At 36.4% G+C, this 17,723-nt stretch overlaps 1 protein-coding gene across 3 annotated transcripts in view; it reads left to right on the top strand.

Moving 5' to 3' along the window:
- The window catches only part of LOC133546161 (lysosome-associated membrane glycoprotein 2-like), a 45,650-nt gene extending 33,291 nt beyond the window's left edge, over positions 1-12,359 (top strand). The window contains exon 9 of one of the 3 annotated variants that reach the window (XM_061892011.1): positions 58-6,631. In XM_061892011.1, the coding sequence (XP_061747995.1) occupies positions 58-200 (143 nt within the window). In that variant the 3' untranslated portion in view covers positions 201-6,631. Of the gene's footprint in view, positions 1-57; positions 6,632-11,688 lie in introns of those variants that run through there. The other 2 variants (XM_061892012.1, XM_061892015.1) reach the window with 2 other exon arrangements.
- Positions 12,360-17,723: the final 5,364 nt, after the last annotated feature.

Consider the following 17,723-nt stretch of genomic DNA (forward strand, 5'->3'; position numbering starts at 1 on the left):
TTGCTTTTAATGTTGTGCCATAAGACGCTGACCTCTGCTTTCTTCACTTTCATCTAGCTGAGGAATGCCAGACGGACTCGGAGAGCTTCCTTGTTGCCATAGTCGTCGGAGTTGCCCTGCTTGTTCTCATTCTTATCGTTCTGCTGGCCTACTTCATCGGGAGAAAGAGAAACATGGCCAGCGGTTACGAGTCTTTCTAGACACCTTTTGACACCTTTCTGGTGATTTTTCTTCCCTTTCTTTCCCCATTTTTAATCACTTAACCGCTGCCTGTGTTCCTCTCTTGTCGGCCTTGCTGTTTGGTGTTGGCTTTCTACTTTGATTCCACTTCTCAACCTCTTACTAATCACCAATTTGACAAATTGGGAATACATATGTGATCTTTTTAGCCAAAACATGAGGGATACCACCAATGTCTAGGCAGAAAACCGAAAATTGTTCCGGGAATAACATCGTCAAATTGGCAGACTAAAATGGTCGGATTCTAAGAAAAAAGGGAACTTTTCAAGCAAAAAATCGTAAAGTTACAAAGACGACAAGGAAATAAGTCTAACTGTAACAAGAGAAAAAGACATACAATTACGCGAATAACATCGGAAAATTGTCGGACACAAATGGTCGGCTTTTAAAAGAAAAGTGACTGTTTCAAGCAAAAAAATCATAAAGTTACAAAGACGACTAGGAAATAAGTCCAACTGTAAAAGAGGAAAAAGTTGTAAAGCTGCGGAAATAACATCGTGAAATTGGCGGACGAAAATGGTCGGATTTTTAAAAAATTGTTTGAATGTTTCAAGCAAAAAATCGTAAAGTTACAAAGATGAAAACAGAGTAAGTCCAACTAAGTTGCTGTTTAGTGTTGGCTTTCTACTTTGATTCCACTTCTCAACCTCTTACTAATCGCCAATTTGACAAATTGGGAATACATATGTGATCTTTTTAGCCAAAACATGAGGGATACCACCAATGTCTAGGCAGAAAACCGAAAATTGTTCCGGGAATAACATCGTCAAATTGGCAGACTAAAATGGTCGGATTCTAAGAAAAAAGGGAACTTTTCAAACAAAAAATCGTAAAGTTACAAAGACGACAAGGAAATAAGTCTAACTGTAACAAGAGAAAAAGACATACAATTACGCGAATAACATCAGAAAATTGTCGGACACAAATGGTCGGCTTTTAAAAGAAAAGTGACTGTTTCAAGCAAAAAATCATAAAGTTACAAAGACGACTAGGAAATAAGTCCAACTGTAAAAGAGGAAAAAGTTGTAAAGCTGCGGGAATAACATCGTGAAATTGGCGGACGAAAATGGTCGGATTTTTTAAAAATTGTTTGAATGTTTCAAGCAAAAAATCGTAAAGTTACAAAGATGACAACAGAGTAAGTCCAACTAAGTTGCTGTTTGGTGTTGGCTTTCTACTTTGATTCCACTTCTCAACCTCTTACTAATCGCCAATTTGACAAATTGGGAATACATATGTGATCTTTTTAGCCAAAACATGAGGGATACCACCAATGTCTAGGCAGAAAACCGAAAATTGTTCCGTAAATAACATCGTCAAATTGGCAGACAAAAATGGTCGGATTCTAAGAAAAAAGGGAACTTTTCAAACAAAAAATCGTAAAGTTACTAAGACGACAAGGAAATAAGTAATTGTAACGAGAGAAAAAGTCATAAAATTACAGGAATAACATCTGAAAATGGTCGGCTTTTAAAAGAAAAGTGACTGTTTCAAGCAAAAAATCATAAGTTCCAAAGACGACAAGGAAATAAGTCCAACTGTAACAAAGGAAAATGTTGTCAAGCTGCGGGAATAACATCGTGAAATTGGTGGACAAAAATGGTCGGATTCTAAGAAAATAGTTTGAACGTTTCAAGCAAAAAAATCGTAAAGTTACAAAGAGGACAACAGAATAAGTCCAACTGAAACAAGTTGCTGTTTGGTGTTGGCTTTCTACTTTGATTCCACTTCTCAACCTCTTACTTATCGCCAGAATTTGACAATTTGGGAATACATATGTGATCTTTTTAGCCAAAACATGAGGGATACCACCAATGTCTAGGCAGAAAACCAAAAAGTGTTACGGGAATGACATCGTCAAATTGGCGGACAAAAATGGTCGGATTCTAAGAAAAAAGGGAACTTTTCAAGCAAAAAATCGTAAAGTTACAAAGACGACAAGGAAATAAGTCTAACTGTAACGAGAAAAAGTCATAAAATTACGGGAATAAAATCGTCAAATTGGTGGACAAAAATGGTTGGATTCTAAGAAAATAGTCTGAACTTTTCAGGCAAAAAAATCGTAAAGTTACAAACATGACAACATAATAAGTTGTCAGCAACTGAAACAAGTTGCTGTTTGGTGTTGGCTTTCTACTTTGATTCCACTTCTCAACCTCTTACTAATCGCCGGAATTTGACAATTTTGAAATACAAATGTGATCTTTTTTGCCAAAACATGAGGGATACCACCCATGTCTAGGGAGAAAACCGAAAATTGCCTTGTTCAAGCACAGTTTGAGTATTTTTGCTTAGCACAGGCCTGGGCTATTATTTTTACAAACCCCGTTTCCATATGAGTTGGGAAGTTGTGTTAGATGTAAATATAAACAGAATACAATGATTTACAAATCCTCTTCAACCCATATTCAGTTGAATATGCTACAAAGACAACATATTTGATGTTCAAACTCATAAACTTTTTTTTTTATTTTTTATTGCAAATAATCATTAACTTTAGAATTTAATGCCAGCAACACGTGACAAAGAAGTTGGGAAAGGTGGCAATAAATACTGATAAAGTTGAGGAATGATCATCAAACACTTATTTGGAACATCCCACAGGTGTGCAGGCTAATTGGGAACAGGTGGGTGCCATGATCGGGTATAAAAACAGCTTCCCAAAAAATGCTCAGTATTTCACAAGAAAGGATGGGGCAAGTTACACCCCTTTTGTCCACAACTGCGTGAACAAATAGTCAAACGGTTTAAGAACAACGTTTCTCAAAGTGCAATTGCAAGAAATTTAGGGATTTCAACATCTATGGTCCATATTATCATCAAAAGGTTCAGAGAATCTGGAGAAATCACTCCACGTGAGCGGCATGGCCAGAAACAAACATTGAATGACCGTGACCTTCGATCCCTCAGACGGCACTGTATCAAAAACAGACATCAATCTCTAAAGGATATCACCACACGGGCTCAGGAACACTTCAGAAAACCACTGTCACTTAATACAGTTGGTCGCTACATCTGTAAGTGCAAGTTAACGCTCTACTATGCAAAGCGAAAGCCATTTATCAACAACATCCAGAAACGCCACCGGCTTCTCTGGGCCCAAGATCATCTAAGATGGACTGATGCAAAGTGGAAAAGTGTTCTGTGGTCTGACGAGTCCTTATTTCAAATTGTTTTTGGAAATATTCGACATCGTGTCATCTGGACCAATGGGGAAGCGAACCATCCAGACTGTTATCGACGCAAAGTTCAAAAGCCAGCATCTGTGATGGTATGGGGGTGCATTAGTGCCCAAGGCATGGGTAACTTACACATCTGTGAAGGCACCATTAATGCTGAAATGTACATACAGGTTTTGGAACAACATATTCTGCCATCTAAGCGCCATCTTTTTCATGGACGCCCCTGCTTATTTCAGCAAGATAATGCCAAGCCACATTCAGCAGGTGTTACAACAGCGTGGCTTTGTAAAAAAAGAGTGCGGATACTTTCCTGGCCCGCCTGCAGTCCAGACCTGTCTCCCATCGAAAAAGTGTGGCGAATTATGAAGCATAAAATACGACAGCGGAGACCCCAGACTGTTGAACGACTGAAGCTCTACATTAAACAAGAATGGGAAAGAATTCCACTTTCAAAGCTTCAACAATTACTTTCCTCAGTTCCCAAACGTTTATTGAGTGTTGTTAAAAGAAAAGGTGATGTAACACAGTGGTGAACATGCCCTTTCCCAACTACTTTGTCACGTGTTGCAGCCATGAAATTCTAAGTTAATTATTATTTGCAAAAAAAATAAAGTTTATGAGTTTGAACATCAAATATGTTGTCTTTGTAGTGCATTCAACTGAATATGGGTTGAAAAGGATTTGCAAATCATTGTATTCCGTTTATATTTACATCTAACACAATTTCCCAACTCATATGGAAACAGGGTTTGTACTCGGGGGTCCAGATTTAGATAAAGTGTGTCTGGGGGCTGGTATACTATTTTTAATGATTGAAACCTCAAAACGTTATGACAGACTGCCTTAAAAAAACGGAATGGGATTTGACATTTTTTTACTGAATGAGACACCCAGAATGTACGTGAAAATAAACGGGATTTACAATATTAACTATGAAGGATAAAACACTGAATATTGACAACATATTTTACAATCAAGCGAAACACAACCAAAATGCAACAAACCTAGTGAAATATGAACGCGAAGACTAATAATCTTTTCTAGCCAAAATTTCAGTGGTACCACGTGTGTCTTGACAGGAAACATAAATGAAACTACATGATTAGCATAGCATCTAATCTTGGCATAATTAGTATCAATTTAGCAAACATTTTAACAGCCCACGAAGGACTAGATATAACATTTTGAGACTATTGTGTTTTTCTTTCCAAAATATGAGCGATACCACCCGGTCCTGGACAGAAAATATAAATGACTCTACGCGTTTAGCATAACATTTTATCTTAACGCAATTTGCATAAATTCAGCACACACTTTAGTCTACAATTGACATTTTGAGACTAAAAGTGTGCCTTTGTAGTCAAAATATGAGTTATTCCACCTGTGTCTGGAAAGAAAATGTAGCATTGTTTTGCTTAGCATTTTATGTTAGCAGAATTGGTAAAAATTCAGCATACATTTTAACAGCCTACAAATGACGATATTTGATATTTTGAACATATAAATGTGCCTTTCTAGCCAAAAAATTTGTGATACCACCTATGTCTGGACAGAACTTATTGTAGTGTCGTTTAGCATAGCAGTTTATCTTAGCATAATTGGTGTACATTTAGCACACATTTTAACAGCCTATAATTGACTAGATTTGACATTTTAAGCATATAAATGTGTCTTTCTAGCCAAAATATGAGTAATACCACCTGTGTCTGGACAGAAAACGTAACAGAAGCCTATTTTAGCTTTGTTCAGCATAGCATTTTAACATAGCATCATTCTCACACATTTTGCACACATTTTAAGTCAACAAATGACTAGATACAACATTTTGAGATTTTTAATGTGTCTTTCTCGCCAAAAAAAATTGATAACACCTGTGTCTATACCGGAAACATAAATGAAGCTACACATTTAGCTTGGCATATATCTTAGCAAAATTTGTATATATTTAGCACACATTTTAACAGCTTACAAAGGACTAGATTTTACATTTTGAGACAAAAAAAATGGCTTTTCTAGCCAAAATATGAGTGGTAGCACCTGTGTCTGGACAGAAAACAAATGACTTTACGCGTTTAGCATAACTTGATCTTGACGCAATTGGTATAAATTTAGCACACACTTTAGCCTACGAATTGACATTTTGAAACTCAAAATGTGCCTTTCAAGACAAAATATGAGCTATTCCACCTGTGTCTGGAAAGAAAACGTAGCGTTGTTTAGCATAGCATTTTATGTTAGCATAGTTGGTAAAAAAAAAAAATTAAGCATACATTTTAGCAGCCTGCAATTAATATTTGACATTTTAAACATAAAAATATGCCTTTCTAGCCAAAAAATGAGTGATACCACCTATGTCTGGACAGAACTTATTGTAGTGTCGTTTAGCATAGCAGTTTATCTTAGCATAATTGTTATAAATTTAGCACACATTTTAACAACCTATAATTGACTAGATTTGACATTTTAAGCATATAAATGTGCCTTTCTAGCCAAAATATGAGTGATACCACCTGTGTCTGCGGAAAAAGCTTATTGTAGCTTAGTTTGGCGGAACATTTTGGCTGAGCATAATTGGTAAAATTTTAACACATTTCTCCCATATCTTAACCATCTATTATTGGAGTACATTTGACATATATATACATTTGCTTTTCTATCCAAATAAGATATAGCAGCAATGTCTGGACAGAAAATGTCAAAGGGGCCTAGTTTAGCATTTTAGCTTAGCAATATTGGTCTAAATTTAAGAAAAATCTTAGACAACCTGACTGCCAACTATCCGTCTCTAAAATACTACCAACCCTTCCAAAGTTCTCCTACAAGCAAACAGACACAAAAACAAAACCTAAATAATAGTAGAATTGCAAGTTATCTTAGTTTCCAATACAAAAAAACCCTAAATAAAAAGTAAACTAAATAAAATAAGAAAAATACTAAAAGCTAGTTCAATTAACCTGCGATGAGGTGGCGACGTGTCCAGGGTGTACACCACATTCCACTCGAATACAGTTTAAGATAGGCTCCAGCACCCCCCGCGAACCCAAAAGGGACAAGCGGTAGGAAATGGATGGAAGTTTGTTTGGTATTTTTGTTAAATTTTGTCTTTGTACAAAGCTTTGCTCTTTAGCTCAATGCTAGTTATTAATCGAGTCAAGCAAATCTTGACCAATCTTCCTCTCAGAGAATAAAACACACTAAAAAATCCCAAATTCTTTTGGATGACGTAAATGTTGAGTAAGACGGATCACAACAGCAATTCTATCAAGTTGTACTGCAACTTGATATTGGCATCAAGTAGCGGTCTGAAAATCTAACGGAAAGAGTCAGCTTATTTAGTACAAAAACAGAACAACTGAACTAAATTAAATTTAGGAAAGAAAAAAATTAGCACGTTAGCTTAGCATAAAAGTTCATTTTGTGTATTTAAAAAAAAAGATCATATGAACACGTCTTGTCAACATGATACTGATAAAGCATTATCCCCAAGGTCACACATGCCCGCCCAACTATTTCAGAACAACTGAACTAAACTAACTGTAGAAAAAAAAATAGTACGTTAGCTTAGCATAAATGTTCATTTTGTGTATTTAAAAAAAGATCATATGAACACGTTTTGTCAACATGATACTGATAAAGCATAATCTCCAAGGTCACACATGCCTGCCCAACTATTTCAGAACGACTGCACTAAATTAACTTTAGAATTTTTTTTTTAGCATGTTAGCTTAGCATAAAAGTTCATTTTGTGTATTTAAAAAAAAGCTCATATGAACACGTCTTGTCAACATGATACTGATAAAGCATTATCCCCAAGGTCACACATGCCCGCCCAACTATTTCAGAACGACTGAACTAAACTAACTATAGAAAAAAAAATAGCACGTTAGCTTAGCATAAATGTTCATTTTGTGTATTTAAAAAAAGATCATATGAACACGTTTTGTCAACATGATACTGATAAAGCAGAATCTCCAAGGTCACACATGCCTGCCCAACTATTTCAAAACGACTGCACTAAATTAACTTTAGAAAAAAAAAATTAGCATGTTAGCTTAGCATAAAAGTTCATTTTGTGTATTTAAAAAAAAAGATCATATGAACACGTCTTGTCAACATGATACTGATAAAGCATTATCCCCAAGGTCACACATGCCCGCCCAACTATTTCAGAACAACTGAACTAAACTAACTGTAGAAAAAAAAATAGTACGTTAGCTTAGCATAAATGTTCATTTTGTGTATTTAAAAAAAGATCATATGAACACGTTTTATCAACATGATACTGATAAAGCATAATCTCCAAGGTCACACATGCCTGCCCAACTATTTCAGAACGACTGCACTAAATTAACTTTAGAAATTTTTTTTTAGCATGTTAGCTTAGCATAAAAGTTCATTTTGTGTATTTAAAAAAAAGCTCATATGAACACGTCTTGTCAACATGATACTGATAAAGCATTATCCCCAAGGTCACACATGCCCGCCCAACTATTTCAGAACAACTGAACTAAACTAACTGTAGAAAAAAAAAATAGTACGTTAGCTTAGCATAAATGTTCATTTTGTGTATTTAAAAAAAGATCATATGAACACGTTTTGTCAACATGATACTGATAAAGCATAATCTCCAAGGTCACACATGCCTGCCCAACTATTTCAGAACGACTGCACTAAATTAACTTTAGAAATTTTTTTTTAGCATGTTAGCTTAGCATAAAAGTTCATTTTGTGTATTTAAAAAAAAGCTCATATGAACACGTCTTGTCAACATGATACTGATAAAGCATTATCCCCAAGGTCACACATGCCCGCCCAACTATTTCAGAACAACTGAACTAAACTAACTGTCGAAAAAAAAAATAGTACGTTAGCTTAGCATAAATGTTCATTTTGTGTATTTAAAAAAAGATCATATGAACACGTTTTGTCAACATGATACTGATAAAGCATAATCTCCAAGGTCACACATGCCTGCCCAACTATTTCAGAACGACTGCACTAAATTAACTTTAGGAAAAAAAAATTAGCACGTTAGCTTAGCATAAAAGTTAATTTTGTGTATTTAAAAAAAAGATCATATGAACAGGTTTTGTCAACATGATACTGATAAAGCATTATCCCCAAGGTCACACATGTCCGCCCAACTATTTCAGAACGACTGAACTAAACTAACTTTAGAAAAAAAATAAAAATTAGCACGTTAGCTTAGCATAAATGTTCATTTTGTGTATTTAAAAAAAAGATCATATGAACACGTCTTGTCAACATGATACTGATAAAGCATAATCCCCTAGGTCACACATGTCGGCCCAACTATTTCAGAACGACTGAACTAAACTAACTATAGAAAAAAAATAAAAAATGAGCACGTTAGCATAAATGTTCATTTTGTATATTTAAAAAAAGATCACATGAACACATTTTGTCAACATGATACTGATAAAGCATAATCTCCAAGGTCACACACGCCCGCCCAACTATTTCAGAACAACTGAACTAAACTAACTTTAAAAAAATATTTAAAAAAATAGCACGTTAGCTTAGTACAAATGTTCATTTAGTGTATTTAAAAAAAGATCATATGAACACATTTTGTCAACATGATACTGATAAAGCATAATCCCCAAGGTCACACATGGCTGCCCCACTATTTAAGAACGACTTTAGAAAGAAAAAAATAGCACGTCAGCTTAGCATAAATATTATTTTTGTGTATTTATAAAAAGATCATTTGAGGGACTGTTAGCTCGGTTGGTAGAGCGGCCGTGCCAGCAACTTGAGGGGTTCCAGGTTCGATCCCCGCTCTGCCGTCCTAGTCACTGCCGTTGTGTCCTTGGGCAGCAAGACACTTAACCCACCTGCTCTCAGTGAAGTGAAAATAATTATATTTATATAGCACGTTTCTCTAATGACTCACATCGCTTTTACATAGTGAAACCCAATATCTAAGTTACATTTAAACCGGTTGGGTGGCACTGGGAGCAGGTGGGTAAAGTGTCTTGCCCAAGGACACAACGGCAGTGACTAGGATGGCGGAAGCGGGAATTGAACCTGGAACCCCTCAAGTTGCTGGCACGGCCGCTCTACCAACCGAGCTAACAGTCCCTCATATGATCTTTTTATAAATACACAACATTTATATTCATGCTAAGCTAACTTGATTTTTTTTTTTTCTTTCTAAAGTTAATTTAGTTCAGTTGTTCTGAAATAGTTGGATGGACATGTGTGACCTTGGGGATCATCCTTTATCAGTATCATGTTGACAAAACTTGATCATATATTTTTTTAAATACTCAAAATGAACATTTATGCTAAGCTAACGTGCTATTTTTTTTCCCGCCCCACACTGCTTTAAATGTAACTTACATACTGGGTTTTACTATGTAAAAGCGCTTTGAGTCACTAGAGAAAAAGCGCTAGATAAATATAATTCACTTCCCTACTGTTAATTAATGTGTTAATTCTCAATCAATCAATCAATTATAAATCAATGTTTATTTATATAGCCCTAAATCACAAGTGTCTCAAAGGGCTGCACAAACCACAACGACATCCTCTGTACAGAACCCACATAAGGGCAAGGAAAAACTCCCCCCAGTGGGACGTCGGTGACAGTGACTATGAGAAACCTTGGAGAGGACCACATATGTGGCCAACCCCACCCCCCTAGGGGTCAGAAAGCAATGGATGTCTAGCGGGTCTAACATGATACTGTAAAAGTCCAGTCCGGGGGTCAGCAACCTTTTTGAAAGCAAGAGCTACTTCTTGGGTACTGATTAATGCGAAGGGCTACCAGTTTGATACACACTTAAATAAATAGCCAATTTGCTCAATTTACCTTTAACTCTATGTTATTATTGATAATTAATGATATTTACCTTTGTGGAAACACTGATCATCTTAATGATTTCTCACAATATATAATTTTGATGACATGTTTTAAATAGGTTAAAATCCAATCTGCACTTTGTTAGAATATATAACAAATTGGACCAAGCTAAGAAAGACAAATCATTATTTCTTCTAGATTTTCCAGAACAAAAATTTTAAAAGAAATTCAAAAGACTTTGAAATATGATTTATATTGATTCTACAGATTTTCTAGATTTGCCAGAATATTTTTTTCATTTGAATCATAATAAGTTTGAAGAAATATTCCACAAATATTCTTCGTCGAAAAAACAAAAGCTAAAATGAAGAATTAAATTAAAATGTATTTATTTTTCTTTACAATTAAAAAAAAAAACATTTACTTGAACATTGATTTAAATTGTCAGGAAAGAAGAGGAAGGAATTTAAAAGGTAAAAAGGTTTATGTGTTTAAAAATCCTAAAATCATTTTTAAGGTTGTATTTTTTCTCTAAAATTGTCTTTCTGAAAGTTATAAGAAGCAAAGTAAAAATAACTAAATGAATTTATCTAAACATGTGAAGACGGGCGGTATAGCTCGGTTGGTAGAGTGGCCGTGCCAGCAACTTGAGGGTTGCAGGTTCGATTCCCGCTTCCGCCATCTTAGTCACTGCCGTTGTGTCCTTGGGCAAGACACTTTACCCACGTTGCTCCCAGTGCCACCCACACTGGTTTAAATGTAACTTAGATATTGGGTTTCACTATGTAAAGCGCTTTGAGTCACTAGAGAAAAGCGCTATATAAACATAATTCACAAAAAGACTGAGCCTTTAAAAGAATTTCTTGGATTTTCAAATTCTATTTGAGTTTTGTCTCTCTTAGAATTAAAAATGTCCAGCAAAGCGAGACCAGCTTGCTAGTAAATAAATACAATTTAAAAAATAGAGGCAGCTCACTGGTAAGTGCTGCTATTTGAGCTATTTTTAGAACAGGCCAGCGGGCGACTCATCTGGTCCTAACGGGCGACCTGGTTCCTGTGGGCACCGCGTTGGTGACCCCTGGTCCAGTCCATAGTGGGTCCAACATTACGGTGAGAGTCCAGTCCATAGTGGGTCCAACATTACGGTGAGAGTCCAGTCCATAGTCCAAAGTCCATAATTCTAAACAAAACACTGCTTGTATGCTTTATTATCCACTTTCAACTAAATAGGGTCCCCCCCCCCGCCCCCCAATGCTGAACTTTCTTCCTGTTTGTATGAAATAAGAACAAATTTAACTTTTGATTCATTTTATGTCTCATTTTTAGGGATTTTCTAACCACTGTGAAGATTTCTAACAATCCTTGCTTCCCTCTCATTGTTCCCCTGACAGCCGGCACTAACCTCTCCGCCGTCTTGTGTGTTTGTGTGTCTGTCAGCCCAGGAATGCTTCCTGGACTCTGATTTGAGCTTTTTGGTGCCGGCGGCGGTGGGCGTGGCCCTCAGCCTCCTCATCATCCTGGTACTTATCTCTTACCTGATTGGCCGCAGGAAGAGTCGCACCGGCTACCAGTCTGTATAATCACGCTCCTCCGCCTCTCTCACACCTTTTCCTGAAACAAAACGAACTAAAAGCTCTTTTCCTCCTCCCTGCACTTCAACAACAACAACAAAGATGTATTCTTTTAAGCCTCGTGTATCCTAGCAACCGCCTCAAATTCTTTGCCAATGACTTAAAGAAGTAGGCTGCATGTCCAATACTAAAACTACTCTCCTGTATGGAAGGAATGAATGTAAACAGCACATTAACACAACTTTTACCAGCACTGCAACCGGACTTTTAGGAAAAAAAATATATTTCTTGGTTTACGCCAAAAAAAGAAAGAAAATCCCCAATGTTGGATAATTTAATGGCGTTCTCCTCAGCTCTGCACATTCCATCACATCACTAACCGGCCCCCCTCTTGGCGGTTTTGTGCCTTTCCGTTAATTCACCGTTCGACTGCTTTGCTTGAGAAGAATAACTTATGTGATGAGCTTGTCTTTCTTAATGACAAAAGCGGGGGGGCCGCGTCGCCGATTTGAATAAAAGTTTGGTTCTTGTTTTCTAGCGCTGTCGTCCTTTTTTTTCCCCCCCTCTTTTGCGGCGAACGATTTTAGCACACAGTGTCGGACAACTCGTGGATTATCACCTCAGCAGGGGCCTGCCCCCCCCCCCCCCCCCCCTCCCGGGGGTCTACAGAGACTCTGCACGCTGCAAAAACTGAAATCTAATTACAATCAATCCACTTTATTTATATAGCACATTTAAACAACAATAACGTTTCCAAAGTACTGCACAGCCATGTTAAAAACAATATTGAAAAAAAACCATTATGCTCCACCAATGACTGAATAAAAACAAAAAATAAATAAATATAAAACCAATAAAAACAATATAGAAACAAATATGATTAAAAACCATTTTAAAGGGTAAAATCAATTAAAACAGTAAAATAGAAATCAAAGTGTACAAAACCCTGTTTCCATTTGAGTTGGGTAATTGTCCATCCATCCATTTTCTACCGCTTATTCCCTTTTGGCGCGTTAGAGGTCAATAAAAACAGACTACAATGATTTGCAAATTCTTTTCAACCCATATTGTGACGTTTGGTTGGCATCGTGTTTTTGTTCTGTCGTGGATGCAGTCGGAGAATGGACACAGCGTGAAGGTAGGAATGACGATTTAATTATAACTACAAAACAAACTAAGAACATAAATACTTGCACAAGGCACTAAGGCAAAACCAACAGAACTAGCATGTGAGCTAGAAAGAACAAAAGACGCTAGCATGTGAGCTAGAAAGAACAAAAGACGCTGGGATGCAGTCGGAGAATGGACACAGCGTGAAGGTAGGAATGACGATTTAATTATAAGTACAAAACAAACTAAGAACATAAATACTTGCACAAGGCACTAAGGCAAAACCAACGGAACTAGCATGTGAGCTAGAAAGAATAAAAGACGCTAGCATGTGAGCTAGGGAAATAAACAAACAAATAGCGTGGAAGCTAACAATTATCAAAAAGTATTTTTACCACAGTCGGTGATAGCGACGTCACCTGTTGCATCAAAGCTAAGTTGAGACTGCGAGACCGAATGAAAAACAAGGGCAGGCTTAAATAGCGGCAAGAATTCGGAGGCAGGTGCGCGAGAAAGACAGAAGGCAGGTGACACAAATGCGTTATTATGGCAATGAAACAAAACAGGAAGTGCCACCAGGAACTAAGGAAGTCAAATAAGACGAGATACAAAAACCAGAATATGCCATGATCCGAGCAGCGGATAATGACACATATTCAGTTGAATGCACTACAAAGACAAGATATTTGATGTTCAAACTCAAACTTAATTTTTTTTTGTTGCAAAAAATCATTAACTAAGAATTTCATGGCTGCAACACGATCCAAAGTAGTTGGGAAAGGGCATGTTCACCACTGTGTTACATCACCTTTTCTTTTAACAACACTCAATAAACGTTTGGGAACTGAGGAAAGTAATTGTTGAAGCTTTGAAAGTGGAATTCTTTCCCATTCTTGTTTTATGTAGAGCTTCAGTCGTTCAACAGTCCGGGGTCTCCGCTGTCCTATTTTACGCTTCATAATGCGCCACACTTTTTCGATGGGAGACAGGTCTGGACTGCAGGCGGGCCAGGAAAGTACCCGCACTCTTTTTTTACGAAGCCACGCTGTTGTAACACGTGCTGAATGTGGCTTTGCATTGTCTTGCTGAAATAAGCAGGGGCGTCCATGAAAAAGACGGCGCTTAGATGGGAGCATATGTTGGTCCAAAACCTGTATGTACCTTTCAGCATTAATGGTGCCTTTATAAATGTGTAAGTTACCCATGCGTTTGGCACTAATGCACCCCCATACCATCACAGATGCTGGCTTTTCAACTTTGCGTCGATAACAGTCTGGATGACACAATGTCGAATATTTCCAAAAACAATTTGAAATGTGGACTCGTCAGACCACAGAACACTTTTCCACCATGCATCAGTCCATCTTAGATGATCTCGGGCCCAGAGAAGCCGACGGCCTTTCTGGATGTTGTTGATAAATGGCTTTCGCTTTGCATAGTAGAGCTTTAACTTGCACTTACAGATGTAGCGACGAACTGTATTTAGTGACAGTGGTTTTATGAAGTGTTCCTGAGCCCATGTGGTGATATCCTTTAGAGATTGATGTCAGTTTTTGATACAGTGTCGTCTGAGGGATGGAAGGTCACGGTCATTCAATGTTGGTTTCCGGCCATGCTGCTTACGTGGAGTGATTTCTCCAGATTCTCTGAACCTTTTGATGATATTATGGAGCGTAGATGTTGAAATCCCTAAATTTCTTGCAATGTCACTTTGAGAAAGGTTGTTCTTAAACTGTTTGACTATTTGCTCACGCAGTTGTGGACAAAGGGGTGTACCTCCCCCCATCCTTTCTTGTGAAAGACTGAGCATTTTTTGGGAAGCTGTTTTTATACCCAATCATGGCACCCACCTGTTCCCAATTAGCCTGCACACCTGGGGGATGTTCCAAATAAGTGTTTGATGATCATTCCTCAACTTTATCAGTATTTATTGCCACCTTTCCCAACTTCTTTGTCACGTGTTGCTGGCATCAAATTCTAAAGTTAATGATTATTTGCCAAAAAAAAAAAATGTTTATCAGTTTGAACATCAAATATGTTGTCTTTGTAGCATATTCGACTGAATATGGCTTGAAAAGGATTTGCAAATCATTGTATTCTGTTTATATTTACATCTAACACAATTTCCCAACTCATGTGGAAACGGGGTTTGTAATAGTGAGAGTCCAGTCCATAGTGGATCCAACATAATAGTGAGAGTCCAGTCCATAGTGGATCTAACATAATAGTGAGAGTCCAGTCCATAGTGGATCTAACATAATAGTGAGAGTCCAGTCCATAGTGGATACAACATAATAGTGAGAGTCCAGTCCATAGTGGATCTAACATAATAGTGAGAGTCCAGTCCATAGTGGATCTAACATAATAGTGAGAGTCCAGTCCATAGTGGATCCAACATAATAGTGAGAGTCCAGTCCATAGTGGATCTAACATAATAGTGAGAGTCCAGTCCATAGTGGATCTAACATAATAGTGAGAGTCCAGTCCATAGTGGATCTAACATAATAGTGAGAGTCCAGTCCATAGTGGATCTAACATAATAGTGAGAGTCCAGTCCATAGTGGATCTAACATAATAGTGAGAGTCCAGTCCATAGTGGATCTAACATAATATTGTAAGAGTCCAGTCCATGGTGGGGCCAGCAGGAGACCATCCCGAGCGGAGAAGGGTCAGCAGCGAAGAGATGTCCCCAACTGATGCACAGGCGAGCGGTCCACCCTGGGTCCAGACTCTGGACAGCCAGCACTTCATCCGTGGCCACCAGACCTGTGTCCCCCCCCTCCACAAGGGAGAGGGAGAAAAGAAATGAAAAAAAAAAATGGCAGATCAACTGGTTTAAAAAGGGGGGTCTATTTTTAAAGGTTAGAGCAGGGGTCACCAACGCGGTGCCCACAGGCACCAGGTAGCCCGTAAGGACCAGATGAGTCGCCCGCTGACCTGTTCTAAAAATAGCTCAAATAGCAGCACTTACCAGTGAGCTGCCTCTATTTTTAAATGGTATTTATTTACTAGCAAGCTGGTCTCGCTTTGCTCGACATTTTTAATTCTAAGAGAGACAAAACTCAAATAGAATTTGAAAATCCAAGAAAATATTTGAAAGACTTGGTCTTCACTTGTTTAAATAATTTCATTCATTTTTTTACTTTGCTTCTTATAACTTTCAGAAATAACATTTTAGAGAAAAAATACAACCTTAAAAATGATTTTAGGATTTTTAAACACATATACCTTTTTACCTTTTAAATTCCCTCCTCTTCTTTCCTGACAATTTAAATCAATGTTCAAGTATGATAAATTAATTTTGATTTAATTCTTAATTTTAGCTTCTGTTTTTTCGACGAAGAATATTTGTGAAATATTTCTTCAAACTTATTATGATTAAAATTAAAAATAAATATTCTGGCAAATCTAGAAAATCTGTAGGATCAAATTTAAATCTTATTTCAAAGTCTTTTGAATTTCTTGTAACATTTTTGTTCTGGAAAATCTAGAAGAAATAATGATTTGTCTTTGTTAGAAATATAGCAAAGGGCTACCAGTTTGATACACACTTAAATAAATTGCCAGAAATAGCCAATTTGCTCAATTTACCTTTAATAAATAAATCTGGCGACCATAGATGTTGAAAAAATGGGTATTTCTGTCTGTCATTCCGTCGTACATTTTTTTCCTTTTACGGAAGGTTTTTTGTAGAGAATAAACGATGAAAAAAACACTTAATTGAACGGTTTAAAAGAGGAGAAAACAGGAAAAAAAATGAAAATTTAAGTTTGAAACATGGTTTATCTTCAATTTCGACTCTTTGAAATTCAAAATTCAACCAAAAAAAAGGACACAAAAACAAGCTAATTTGAATCTTTTTGAAAAAATTCAAATAAGAATTTATGGACCATCATTAGTAATTTTTCCTGATTGAGATTATTTTTTTAATTTTATTGACATGTTTTAAATAGGTTAAAATCCAATCTGCACTTTGTTAGAATATATAACAAATTGGACCAAGCTATATTTCTAACAAAGACAAATCATTATTTCTTCTAGATTTTCCAGAGCAGAAATTTTAAAAGAAATTCAAAAGACTTTGAAAGAAGATTTAAATTTGATTCTACAGATTTTCTAGATTTGCCAGAATCATTTTTTTAAATTTGAATCATAATAAATTTGAAGAAATATTTCACAAATATTCTTTGTCGAAAAAACAGAAGCTAAAATGAAGAATTAAATTAAAACTTATTTATTATTCTTTACAAAAAAAAAAACAATTACTTGAACATTGATTTAAATTTTTAGGAAAAAAGAGGAAGGAATTTAAAAGGTAAAAGGGTTTATGTGTTTAAAAATCCTAAAATAATTTTTAAGGTTGTATTTTTTTCTCTAAAATGTTCTTTCTGAAAGTTATAAGAAGCAAAGTAAAAAATTAAACAAATTTATTTAAACAAGTGAAGACCAAGTCTTTAAAATATTTTCTTGGATTTTCAAATTCGATTTGAGTTTTGTCTCTATATGAATTAAAAATGTCGAGCAAAGTGAGACCAGCTTGCTAGTAAATAAATACAATTTAAAAAATAGAGGCAGCTCACTGGTAAGTGCTGCTATTTGAGCTATTTTTAGAACAGGCCAGCGGGCGACTCATCCGGTCCTTACGGGCCACCTGGTGCCTGTGGGCACCGTGTTGGTGACCCCTGCTGTACTGTATGTTGGCTATGTACTGTTCCATATTACTTTGTTAAAAAAAGAAATAAAATGAAAAACATTTTTTTACGTATTATTGATTTCTAAAAATATATTAAA

Source organism: Nerophis ophidion, linkage group LG29 (assembly GCF_033978795.1).
Source record: "Nerophis ophidion isolate RoL-2023_Sa linkage group LG29, RoL_Noph_v1.0, whole genome shotgun sequence".
Classification (NCBI taxonomy): Eukaryota; Metazoa; Chordata; class Actinopteri; order Syngnathiformes; family Syngnathidae; genus Nerophis; species Nerophis ophidion.